Genomic DNA, 13,463 nt, shown 5'->3' with positions numbered 1-13,463 from the left:
TTTGGGGCGGCCCGGGGTGTTTCAGGGGCTCCGCAGAGTTCAGGAGGGGATTTGGGGCATCCTGGGGCTCCAGGGCAGTTTGGGGGGTCCCAGACGGTGGGTTAGGGGGGTCTCAGGGGTATTTTCGGGGGGGATTTGGGGCGTTCTGAGGCGCATCCCGGGGTGGGGGGAGGGGCTTACCCGGCTCCTTCACCGTCACGGCCAACACGGCCCCGGGGGAGGTCCCGGGGGGTCTGTGGGGGGTGGGTGGGTCGTGAGGGACTCCCAAAACCCGCCCCGAGTCCCCGAATGCCCCCGAAATACTCCCAAATTTTCAGAAATTAGCCGAAACTCGCCGCCATTGCTCAACTTTCCAGCAGTGCCGTCCAGTCCCGCCCTCCGTCTGCGCCGCCTCTGATTGGGCACTGCTTCTGCCCGTCACCGCCTGCAGCCAATCAGCGTTCAGGACTGCAGCGGGCGGTGATGGGATATGGAGTCCGCGCCACTTTGAGCCTGTCCCGTACTACATTTCCCGTAATGCACCGCGGCCCGTTCTGGCCAATCACAGGCGGGACTACAACTCCCGCCCCCCCCGCGCCCAATCGGGTCGGTCCCACCCCCATTGCAGCCCCCAAGTGCCCCCCGCACCCCAAACTGCCCCAGAAGGGCCCCAGGACCCCCAAGTGCTCCCGCAATACCCACCAGGACTCCCAAATCACCTCCCTGGACCCCCACGTGACCCCCAAGTTCATCCAGGACTTACAAGTGACCCCTAAAATCCTGTTTGGACCCCCAGATTCCGTTGCTGGACACTCGAGTGACCCCCCAGGTGTCCTCTCGTACCCCCAAGTGCCCCATAAATGCCCCCACAGACCCCCGTGGGATTCCCTTTGTGTCCCAAGTGCCCCCCAGACGGCAATTCCACCCCAATCCCTCCAAAGCCCCCCAGCCCCCCCTTTCCCGTGGGGTTTTTCCCAGGATTTGGCTCTCCAAGGGGGCACTTGAGAGGCCAGGGGGGATCTGGGGCCACTTTGGGGGCTGGTGAGCTGGGGAAGGGATCTGGGGGTGGGGTTAAGAGATTTGTGGTGGGATTATAGGAATTTTGGGTGGAATTCAGTGGTTTCAGTGCAAAATTAAGGGGGTTTAAGGTGACATTAGGAGAGATTGGGTGGAATGAAAGGAACTTGAGATGGAATTCAATATTCCTTGTGTGAAATTAAGGGGATTAGAGTGGAATCTTAATGATTTTGGATGGAATACCAGGGATTCTAAGAGGGATTAAGGAATTTTGGGGTGCAACTAAGACATTTGGGGTAGAATTAGGGATACTTTGGGAAGAAATAAGAAAATTTTAGATAGAATAAATGGGATTTTAATTGGAAATATGAAGATTTGGGGAATTTTAGGTGGAATTAATAGAATTTTCAGTAAAAGAAATGCAATTATGAAGATTTTAAATGAAATTAAATGAATTGTGAGAAATATTATTAGGGATTTTCAGTAAAACTAAGGGGATTTGGTTTAAAATTCGTGATTTGGGTAGAAATGAGAAGAATTTTATGTAGAATTAAGAAAATTTTGAATCAAATTCAGGGGATTTGAGGAAAAATCAGCAGGATTTTGATGGGTTTATAGGGATTGGAGGTGGAATTAAGGCAACTTTGAGGAGAATCAGTGCAATATAAGGTGAAAATCAGGGAATGTTTTGGTGGAATTAAAAGAAATTTGGGATAGAATTAAGGGAACTTTGAGTGGAATCTTTAGGGGGTTTGGAGTAAAACTGGGGTGATTTGGGATGAAATTCTGGGCATTTCAGGAGACGTTCAGGGACTCTTGAGTGGAATTCAGGGATTTCAGGAGGAATTAGGAGGCTTGATGGCACCTTAAGAGATGATGGGATGGAGCAGGTGACATTTTTAGGGGTGTAAAGTCAATAAATCCCCTCTTCCCATTGAATTCCCAATGCTGGTCTGTGTCCTGATGGATGTTCCTCCCTCTGCACTCACCCAAGTGCCCACAGGGAACCAGGAGGGTGTGGAGACCCACGAGCCAGGTGTGCTCCCAGTGTGGGTCACTGGGAATGTGGGTCCCCAGGTGTGTTCCCAACGTGGGTCAGTGGGAATGTGGCTCACCAGGTTGTTCCCAATGTTCCAGGTTCACGAGGATTCCCAGAACAAAATACAAGACACTAAAACACAGCTGAGGTAGCAAAGCAAATTTATTGGTGAGGAAAGCCAATGGATCCTGTTCCTTGGCACACACACAGCACATCCCCAGCCCTGCAATCTCCCCAGGCCAATGGATCCTGTTCCTTGGCACACACACAGCACATCCCCAGCCCTACAATCTCCCCAGGCCAATGGATCCTGTTCCTTGGCACACACACAGCACATCCCCAGCCCTGCAATCTCCCCAGGCCAATGGATCCTGTTCCTTGGCACACACACAGCACATCCCCAGCCCTGCAATCTCCCCAGGCCAATGGATCCTGTTCCTTGGCACACACACAGCACATCCCCAGCCCTGCAATCTCCCCAGGCCAATGGATCCTGTTCCTTGGCACACACACAGCACATCCCCAGCCCTACAATCTCCCCAGGCCAATGGATCCTGTTCCTTGGCACACACACAGCACATCCCCAGCCCTGCAATCTCCCCAGGCCAATGGATCCTGTTCCTTGGCACACACACAGCACATCCCCAGCCCTGCAATCTCCCCAGGCCAATGGATCCTGTTCCTTGGCACACAAACAGCACATCCCCAGCCCTGCAATCTCCCCAGGCCAATGGATCCTGTTCCTTGGCACACACACAGCACATCCCCACCCCTGCAATCTCCCCAGCTCGCGGGGCAGGAGCAGCAGGTGCAGCGGCACTGGCACCAGGGCAGGCAGGCAGTGCCCCTTCAGGCCCTGCCCTGCACCAAACCAGGCCCAGCGGGGCCTCCTCACCCCCAGCCCAGCCCACCCCTCCTGTCCCCTCTCTCTGCAGGGCAGCTTTGCCAGCTGCAGCACCAGCCCCTGCGTGCCCATTGCACCAGCCCAGGCTGCAGCAGCTCAATGGCTGACTCCGGGACAACAACGGCTCTGCCCTTTATTGTCCCTGGGGCACAGGACAAGCTCTCACCACTTCCAGCTCACACTGATGGCTCTTTCTCCAGGCCTGAGCTCTCCACAGGCAAACTCTGCAGAGTTTTCTCACACCAAATCAACAAGCACAACCACAGACCAAACATGACAGGCCCAGACTCGTCTCTGGTCCCTGACACAAAACCTCCTCAGAATACAAACCTTCCTCTGCTTCTGGGGATTGGGAGGATAAGGCTTAGCCCCAGTCTGTTCTATTTCCATGCATTGCAGTTTGTCACATGATTATGGAGCACAAACACAGGCTGGGTGGAGAACGGATTGAGAGCAGCCCTGAGGAGAAGGACTTGGGGTGTTAATGGATGAGAAGTTCAGGCAGCCCTGCTTGTCTGGGCAGGGAAGCCACTGGCAAGAGCCCAGTGGTCCCTGAGCATCCCAGCACGCGCAGTGTCTCCTCTGGGCCAGCAAGGGGCTTGGAGAGGGGTCTGGGGCAGTGTCAGAGCCCAGAGGGACCCCCCAGCAGAGATCAGATGGTGTAACTCCAGTGTGCTGGTTGGACCTGCTGGCAGCTGCCTGTCTCTCACTGAGAACTCGCTGGGCTCTTCCTCATCCAATCTCCTTTCAGAACGGGATTTAGGGAACAGATCTGAAGCCTCCCTGCAGGGCCCCCTTTACTCCTGCAGCCCCTGACGCTGCAGGTGTGACAATGATGGGCTGAGCAGCATTTTCGGGCTCCCATGGAACCACAGGAACATCCATCTAAAACAGGCAGTGCACAAAGGCATTTCTGGAACAGATCTGATTTTTGTTAATAAAACTTTATGCTGTATAAATTTAGTTTTTCATTTTTTACTCATGGCTACTGGTTGCCACCTGAATTTTATCAGTAAAATTGCAATTGCCTCTTTTGATCAGAGCCACCCACAGTGTATTTGTGACAGTGAACTCAGTGTTTCTGTCTCAGGTGTAGTGATCAGCAGACATTGGAATGCCCACAAGCCCCTGAGCACTAAGTCAAGGAGAGTTAGGGCCATACAGGCCTCATTCCCAGAACTCAAACACAGCCCTGTTACTGGTGCTCTTGAAATAGAATAAAATTCCAGAGGCCACCCCAGAAATTGCCTCTGTAGTGTCAAATAAAATTAAAATATCCACCCTCCCCTCTTAGATGGACCTCTGGCCAACAGTTCCTGCCCACTCCTGTGCTGGTTGCTCCTGAATGACCTTGCTGGCAGGTCCTAAACTGGTCTTTTCAAGGGTTCCTTGTTTACAAACTAAACCCTGAGATCTTTTCCTTCACCAGAGATGTGTGAGAAAGGGCAGTGCTGGTGGCAGTCAGGGCAGGGCTGAACACTGGGGTGACTTGGCAGCTTCCACTGCACCGTCTGTGCCACCTGGATTCCTTTGGGAAATATTTCTGCCTCCAAATGGAACACAACAGTGGCCTTTTGGACATGCTGCCCCCAAGGGGGTAACTCTGAACACTTAGAATAAAACAATGACCCCTCCCAAGAGTCAAGCAAAGCTTGTAGCTGTTTCCTAAAAGCATCATGTGTGGTGTCCCCAGTTGTGTCTCTGGGCAGGTCTGGAGGGGCTGCTTTGGGCAGGGCAGCCCTGGGGGCCCATTGCCATGGGCAGGGCTCAGGGATGGACAGGAGGGGCTGTGCCATCCCAGAGGAGCTGCTGCCATGGGCAGCTCTGCAGGGATGGAGAGGAGGGGCTGTGCCATCCCAGAGGAGCTGCTGCCATGGGCAGCTCTGCAGGGATGGAGAGGAGGGGCTGTGCCATCCCAGAGGAGCTGCTGCCATGGGCAGCTCTGCAGGGATGGACAGGAGGGGCTGTGCCATCCCAGAGGAGCTGCTGCCATGGGCAGCTCTGCAGGGATGGAGAGGAGGGGCTGTGCCATCCCAGAGGAGCTGCTGCCATGGGCAGCTCTGCAGGGATGGAGAGGAGGGGCTGTGCCATCCCAGAGGAGCTGCTGCCATGGGCAGCTCTGCAGGCCCCAGCAGGGCAGCTCAGTGTGGGGGTGATGCTGAGGGGCCCCCAAGGGAACCAGCACTGGGGGTGTCTGAGCAGGGGCAGCACAGGGGCTGGGGAGGGCCCTAGTCCTGCTGTCAGGGGCAGCCAATGGGGTGTTCTCTTAGGATTTTATGGATCTGTACATTTTATAGAGCTATGGAGTTCCTTACCTTTAAAGTAGGAGCTGGCACCTTCTCAGCCCTGAGCTACATTCCTGCATTTTCTGTCTTGAGGCTCAGAGAGCAACTGGAACATATTCTAGTCCAAATAAAGAGCCATTTCAGTCCTGGTGACAGAAGGCCCAGAAACAAGGCTGGCTGTGCCCCTGCCTGGTCACTGTGATTACCTCCCTCTCCTGCAAAGTTACTGCCAAAGTCAGCAAAGGGGGGGCAAAGAAGGTTTTGTTGCCATGGTTACAAGCACGATTGTTTTCTAAGGGGTTTAATGTCAATTTACTTTTAAACAGCCCAGAAGGGAAGTGAAAAGACTCCCAAAGGATGGATGGCTAATCTAATTCTAATAATATTGTCAAAACACCAGGCAATACCGTGACTGTTAATTACTGTATTTCAGGTGTCTTTCATTGCTTTCCAGATTTTTACTGTTAGTTTGATTATTTGTGAACCTCCTTACACTGATCTGAGTTTTCCTTTTACAGCTGATTCATGAAGAAGATAAAGCAGCAATAGAATTGAAAGCTTGTATTGTTTTGTGATATTGATTATTTGCAGTGTTCACATTTTGCATGTATTTTGTCTCAATAATTTTGCAGCATTTTGTGAACACCATTGGGAATATTCCTGTGTCGTCTCCGATTGCTGCAACTTGTGAAAAAGCCTTCCCTGAATTCAGTTTGAGAGTCAACACAAAAGTTCATGAGATTGTAAGATTGAATTTGTTTACCTTGAATTTGTCTCTAAAATATTTAGTCATCTACTCAAACAGTGTGTGAGCTCACAGAAGCCTCACAGAGGAAGAGACCTGTGTTAAAAAGCACCAAGTGGTTTGTTTGCCACACTGCAGCTGAAGGATTAGTTTTGTGGACTCTCCCATGGGCACTGCCTCACATCCTGTTTGCAACCTTGGAGATAAATTGGTACCATCATGGTTTCCAAAGGTTTGTTTAGCTTGTACCCAGCTGAAATGAATGCCCTGACTGGCTTTAATGTAATACCCAGTTACTGTGGTGTCTATCCCAGACACCAACATGAGAAAATGCCAAAGTCAGTGGCCAATTGGATACTGACTGGTGTGCCACGATAACACACACATGAGCATTTTGGTATGCATGGGGATGCTTTTCTAGCATGGAGGCAAGAGGGCCCTGCACAGCCACTGCAGGAGACAGAGAGGGTTGAGCACAGTCAGAGGGCAGAGTGTGGCAGGAGGGTTTGCCCTCCATGAGGCCTGGAATCTGTTCAGAGAAGGCAAGCTGTGTGTGGGAAGCAATAACGAGGACCAAGATGTTGTTTGGTGTTGCATCCAGCTGGGTACTGGGGGCAGGGTGTGCATCTCTCTGTGTGCTTTCCATCCTCTGTACACCTCAAACCCTGTAAGTAAAGAACTCCTCTGGACCCTACCCAGGGAACGTACCTTGGAAAGTTTTTCCAGAAATTCCAGGCAACAGGGGAAGGCAGATTGGCCTCATCCTTGTTGGCCACAAGGGGTGAGGTGACAACCTGAACAGGAAGGGAGCAGGCAAGATTGGGAAATGGTGGGGATGGGAATTGACAAGGGAGAGGGAAGAGGAAAGGGAAAGGGATCCCAAGACACAGTGGAATGTCATGGAATGAAAAGGATATTGTGAATACAGAGGAACCTCATGGAACTGAAGGAACCTTGAGATGTGGAACCTCATGGAATCAAGGGGCCAGTGTGACACTGAGGAGCCTCATGGAGTCAAAGGTACCCTGAGACACTGTGGAACCTCATGGATATGGATGGTCAAACAGAGGAGCTGCCTGAAATCTTGAGACATTTGACACATGTTGAAAAGTCTGAGCATGACCTGATCAGCTGGAACAATGGAACACTTGTCATAAAATGTCCCTGTTCCCCCATGGGATCACACTGAGATGTTTCCAGGATGTACATTAACAGCAAGGGCAGAACTGTTGCCCTCCCACCCTCTTGGCACTGTCAGCATTCTGTCCTTTGGGCTGCACATTTCATCTCCCTCAGCTTTCACCTCTTCCCACCTGTCCTGCCTGAGCTGCCCGTGGCTGAAGTCCCCTTCCCAGCAGCCTGTCTGCACAGCAGCACTTGCCAGTGCTCTCTGCATTTCCCTTCCCCTCACTCTTGGGTTGCTCACACACGTCTCAAAGACCAAATTTGGGCTTTGAGCTTCAGGGAGTTAAAAGTTTGCCTGTCCCCAGTAATTGGTCTAATTCTGTCATCTGCCAGCTTTGTATTTGTGTTTGTTTCATTTCTTTTCTGTCTAATACATTTCATGCATGGTTATGCTTTGGGGAAGGTGAAGCCCAATGGTGGCACCTTGGACCTGGCACAGAGTTGAGGAGGGTGTTTGTTTTGAATGGTGAAACTTATCAGTTTCAGATTGCTGCAAAAATAGAGGAAAAATCCCTCCTGCCTGTGTTCAGCCAGTTCTCAGAGCAAAGCAGGTCCCAGCTGACTGATGAGACACAGGATGGGGCTAGGGAGGTGTGGAGCAAGGTTGTCCCCACTGTCAGACCTCAAGGGATTGCTCTCCAATTAGTCCAGACCTTCTTAGGAGAGAACCTGGGTCCATACCAATCAGAGAATGCTGCGATCACCTCTTCTCTAAAAAGAAAGCAGTCATCCATATCATTTAGAATAGGAATACACATTTATTAGAAGCTCTTTGAAATATTTCTCCAAATTTTTTTAAGGAAACTTTCTTAATTAACTCTCTTTGATTAGAGGAAAAACTCAGAAAGAGCCATGATCTGTTAGGACTTGCTTTGTCTTAATGAGCCCCATGGTGCATTTGGTGCTGAGCCCTTGAACCTCAGGTACTGAGAGGAGATTGCACAAACCTTTCCATATGTCAAAGTCAGAAGAAAATCACAAAGTATCTCAAAGCACTAATGGGTCCCACTGAGGGCCATTCCCAATACAGGCTCTTCACAGACTGGTAGGAGGAGATAATTGGAAGCCTTGATTGAATAGACCTCTCATAGACTCAACTTCAAAAGGAAAGGGAAAGTATCTTAATAAATATTGAGTCCCTTGACACTTTAACAAGCCTCACCTTGGGCTGTTACTGACAAAGCCTTTCAAGGGACTAAGTAAAGCAGATCATTCCAGGCCATGATTTCACAAACCTCTCACAGCCTGGGTGTCAAAAAGAAGCACGTCAATAAGCTTTGAGTACCTTGAAGCATTAACAAGACCCATTGAGTGTTGATACTGACTAAAAATCTCAAGGGGCTCGTTACAGCTGATAATTGGAGGCCTTAATTGAACAAACGACTCAGAAACTCCAAACCAAAAGCAAAAGTCAAAGTACTTTGAAAAACCTGCAGTCCATTGGGGCTTTAAGGAGCCCCTCCAAGGGGGGGCTGACAAAGCCTCCCTAGGGACTCGCCCCAGCAGATCCTTGGAGGCCACGACTGCAGGAAGGCAAAGGCTCTGGGCGGCAGCTCAGGTGCTGAGCAAAGCCTGGCTTGGCTGGAGGCAGCAGAAAGGCCCAGCCCTGATCCCCAGCCTGGGGAAGGCACATCCTGTCCCTCACACCTTGCTCAGGGCTCTGCTGGGGGCACTGGCATGGGGGTGATGCTGAGGGCAGGACAAGGGGTGACAGTGCCCAGCCTTCCTGGGGCTGTGCCAGGAGGCCACAAGGCCCCAGAGCCTCAGAACAGCAGGTCTGCTCACAGCCCTTGGTGGCACAGACGATGCTGTGCCTGAGGGGACAAAGACTTGGGACCTCTTGCACTTCTGGCCCAGTCACTTGATGTCCCTCTGGGAAAGAACAAACTGCCTCTCAGAGGTGGGTGACAAACCAGTGCTGGGAATGGTTATTGGGAGGGGCTGGTCTGTGATGATTGTCCTGGGGCACCTAGAGCAGAGTGTCCAGAAAACAAGGCCAGTCTGGGCCACTCTCCATGGGAGGCTTTTCCCACTTGTCCCTCTAAACTCACCTCAGTCTCTAACACACACAACTCCTGGCATCTCCCTGCCACTCCAGAGATCCAGAGGGTTCTGCACTCCTGTGCCCTGATGCCATCAGTGTGCACTGGGCACCAGTGTCTACTAAAGTTTTACACCTCTGTGGATCTGCTGTGCCAGGTCATCGTATCCACACAGTCCAGTGTGCCTGGTCATCCCTTTCCTCCTCCTGGCCAAAGGCAGGGACCCTCTATTCCTGTTCTTGTCCAGAGTATTCACTGTCTGACCCCTGTGATGCCAGACCAGAAGTCCCATTACCAGGATCAAAAGAGTTGATTTTAGTCCTTTTATGCCTGGGAGATTTCTGATTGCCTTCTTGTGTCCCTGCAGCAACTCAATGGACATCCTTCCTGGCTGACCCCTTCTCCACAGCTCTCTTCCCTCTCAGTTCACCTCCATGGGCTCCCAGTTCAAAGCTGGGTTCACCATCCCATTTCCTCATGTCTCCCTCTGGCCATGCAGAAAGAACCAGAGATCACCACATGGCCTGTGCTTGGGGCTCCCTTTCCCTCTGGCTGGGGCAGGAGAGGACTGATCTCCTGGGCTGCCTCTGAGAGCTGAGCTGCTGGGCCATGGGGGTGAGGAAGTGCCCAGAGTTTCTACTACATTTCAGAGCCAGGAGGGTGCCATCTCCTGGTGTATCCATTTGGGGGGAATACGATGCCATCAGGCTGTTGGAACGTGATCCAGGAGTGCTTTGAACCTCCTCATGGCCACTGTGCAAGGAAAATCCTCTGAGTCTTTAGGGGTGTTTTCACTTTTTAGGTCACTATAGATGATTTCCAGCGCAGGTAATTCCCTCAAGTACTGGATACCTTTGTTTCCAGAGCTTCACTTTCCTTGGGAGTTCACAACATCTTCCTGAAACGGTTCTCTTGCCCTCACACTTGAAAGGAGTCATCTCCAGAGACTGTAATTTTCTCCTTCTTTTCCAATTCCTCTTTCAATTTCCTAATCTCTAGCAAAGGAATCTCAGCTTTTGGGCTTCATGAGCTTGCAACTACTGACTATCAGCCCCACTGTCCGAGCATGGAAGCAGCCAGATGGAAATCCACTCACCTGGCTGGCAGCTGGAGTCTTTTCACAAGTTTGAAAGTTTTGATGAGTTCAGGGGCCAGGTAACTTTGGTTTCCTGTTTTCATTTGTGTCACTCCTTTCAATTTCTTTGTTGAAATATTGGCTTCTTGATCTGCCCCCTCCCCTCCTGATTCTCTTTCTCTTGTCCTGCCCTCAGCATCACCCCCCATGCCAATGCCCCCAGCAGAGCCCTGAGCAAGGTGTGAGGGACAGGATGTGCCTTCCCCGGGCTGGGGGTCAGGGCTGGGCCTTTCTGCTGCCTCCAGCCAAGCCAGGCTTTGCTCAGCACCTGAGCTGCTCCCAGAGCCTTTGCCTCCCTGCAGTCGTGGCCTCCAAGGATCTGCTGGGATGAGTCCCTGGGGAGGCTTTGTTAGGAATGGCCCTTTGGTGGGGCTTGTTAATGCTCCAAGGGACTCCAGGTTGTTCAGGTGCTTTGGGTTTTCCTTCCCACACTGAGTTTCTGAGTGGTTTGTTCAATCATGGCCTCCAATGACCTCCTGTGGGTCACAGGACTGGGAGGGAGCAGGGCCAGGACAGCTGAGCCCAACTGGCCCAAGGGATGTTCCCTTTGATGCAGGGCCGTGCTCAGGGTGTTAATGGGGGGTTGGTCAGGAAGGGCTGATCTGTGTCTGGGCTGGGCTGGGCATTGGGCACTGAGTGGTGAGCAATGGAGCAATGGTGTTGTGCACCTCATGTGCTTCTTGTGGGGTTTATTGTTATAGTTCCAGCTTTTACAACTGCTATTGTTGTCATGGGTAGCAGTAGTGTGTTCACTGAGGGTAACACAGAACACTCACCAGATCATTTTTCCTGTTTCCTGCTGTAGCCCCTGCAGTTACAGGGCTCTGTTTGCTGGTTCACACTCAGATTTAGAGCCCCTGGAGAACAAGCAAACAAGGAGCCTCTATAGAGTCTATCCCTTGGCATGTTCTTGAGAGTGACTTTGCAAAAAGCCCTAAGACTGCATGTCTTGAGCTAAGGAGAAGCCCTTTCCTGATGGAGCTGCTGTTGTGGAGCCCAGCTGTGTCCCAGCAGTGCCCATGGCCTGTCCCTGCCTGTGAGCCCAGGATGGACATGCAGCAGGTCTGTGTCCCAGCTGACAGAGGACCAAGGCCTTAGTCCAGCCCAGGGGCTCTGCAGGAGAGTGTACAAGTGGAAAGAGAGCAGGTCAGCAAAGGCCCAGAGCTGGTGCTCCCTGGCAGTGCTGCTGTGCTGGGACTCTTTGCCCTTCTCTGCACACATGGAACTGTCCAGTGGCTCTCTGAAAGCCACAAAGGAAAAAGATCAGATAATCAAGGCTACTGCAAGACAATTTATTTTTTTTAAATATACAGAGAGCACAATTGCTAAAAGATTTAAATATTCAAATAATGAACTATAATTAAGATGAGAAGATGAATAAAGTAATTTAATTGACCACAACATTATGACAAAAAGAACCCACTGACGATGAAGAAAAACCTGGGAAGGCAAGATGAACCTATCATGAGTTTTATTGTGAACACTGTACAGAAGAAAACGTGCAGGTTCTCGCTGCTGAAAAGCATCCAGTCATTTTCCTCAGGGCATCCTTGAGCTCCTGGTTCCTCAGGCTGTAGATGAGGGGGTTCAGTACTGGAGGCACCACTGCATAAAAAACTGACAGTGCCAGATCCAAGGATTGGAATGAGATGGAGGAAGGCTTCAGGTAGGAAAATGTGCCAGTGCTGACAAACAGGGAGACCACGGCCAGGTGAGGGAGGCACATGGAAAAGGCTTTGTGCCGTCCCTGCTCAGAGGGGATCCTCAGCACAGCCCTGAAGATCTGCACATAGGAGAAAACTATGAAAATTAAACAACCAAAAACTAAAGAGGCAGTAATCAGAAGGAGCCCAATTTCCCTGAGGTAGGAGTGTGAGCAGGAGAGCTTGAGGATCTGTGGGATCTCACAGAAGAACTGGCCCAGGGCATTGCCCTGGCACAGGGGCAGGGAAAATGTATTGGCTGTGTGCAGCAGAGAGTAGAGAAAGCCACTGGCCCAGGCAGCTGCTGCCATGTGGGCACAAGCTCTGCTGTCCAGGAGGGTCCCGTAGTGCAGGGGTTTGCAGATGGCAACGTAGCGGTCGTAGCACATGATGGTGAGGAGGGAAAACTCTGCTGAGATGAAGAACAAAAAGAAAAAGACCTGTGCAGCACATCCTGTGTAGGAGATGGTTGTGGTGTCCCAGAGGGAGTTGTGCATGGCTTTGGGGACAGTGGTGCAGATGGTGCCCAGGTCTGTGAGGGACAGGTTGAGCAGGAAGAAGTGCATGGGGGTTTGCAGGTGGTGGTCGCAGGCTACGGCGCTGATGATGAGGCCGTTGCCCAGGAGGGCAGCCAGGGAGATGCCCAGGAAGAGCCACAAGTGCAGGAGCTGCAGCTGCCGCGTGTCTGCCAATGGCAGGAGGAGGAACTGGCTGATGGAGCTGCTGTTGGGCATTTGCTCTTTCTTAGCAGTGGTTCTGTTTAGAAAACGAAAATATAGCGAGTATTATGGGCAGACCTCTCTGATAAAGGCAATCAGTTTTTAACTAAAATCAGTGTGTCAACTATTACAAAATGTGCTGCCAATGAGTCAGTGTTCCTCTGCTACAGTGGGATATGGAAATTTTTATTGCAGCTCTGACATTCAAAAGGGACATGAGATTGAACCCACCTTGAATGCAAAAGTTCCATCTCTGCACTCATGACTTAGAAGAGACAACGGATGAAGATTCTTTTTCACTGAAGGAGTCCTCATTTTCATGGCCCAGCACACAGTGCCCAGCAGAGCTGCAGGGACAGGCCCCCAGAGTGACCTGAACGCCCCCTCCCCCAGGGGTGCCTTGGGGACACTTCCCCCCACTCCCTGCCCAGGGCTCTGCTGCCTGGAGCTGTCCCTGCCAGCAGCTGCTTCCCTGTGCCCAGGGCTGGGCCCTGGCAGTGCTCCCAGAGCCCATCCCAGCCCTGGGTGCTCAGCTCTGCCCTGCAGAGCCCTCCCAGCACAGGGCACTGCCCAGGAGCATCTCTGGCTGGGCAGGCTCTGATGACAGTTTCGGAATTTGCGGAGGAGATTAGAAAACAGACACTGATGATGCCTGTAAGACACCATGTGCTGATTTGTTATACTGCCTGGTTTGTTCACCTCTGAATGGG

General features: G+C 51.6%; 1 protein-coding gene across 1 annotated transcript; it reads right to left on the bottom strand.

Moving 5' to 3' along the window:
* Nucleotides 1–11,802: 11,802 nt before the first annotated feature.
* LOC139685195 (olfactory receptor 14J1-like) lies at nt 11,803–12,768 on the bottom strand. The gene has a single exon (XM_071581825.1). The coding sequence runs from the start codon at nt 12,766–12,768 to the stop codon at nt 11,803–11,805; it is 966 nt and encodes a 321-aa protein (XP_071437926.1).
* Between the last annotated feature and the right edge of the window lie 695 nt (nt 12,769–13,463).

This window comes from Pithys albifrons, unplaced genomic scaffold, assembly GCF_047495875.1.
Source record: "Pithys albifrons albifrons isolate INPA30051 unplaced genomic scaffold, PitAlb_v1 scaffold_44, whole genome shotgun sequence".
Taxonomy (NCBI): Eukaryota; Metazoa; Chordata; class Aves; order Passeriformes; family Thamnophilidae; genus Pithys; species Pithys albifrons.
Note: the sequence above shows the minus strand (reverse complement) of the source record. Positions and strands in the feature narration are given on the sequence as shown.

What these genes read in the sequence shown, in the direction of transcription:
- LOC139685195 (XM_071581825.1), bottom strand. Translation starts at nt 12,768, where the DNA reads ATGCCCAACAGCAGCTCCATCAGCCAGTTCCTCCTCCTGCCATTGGCA.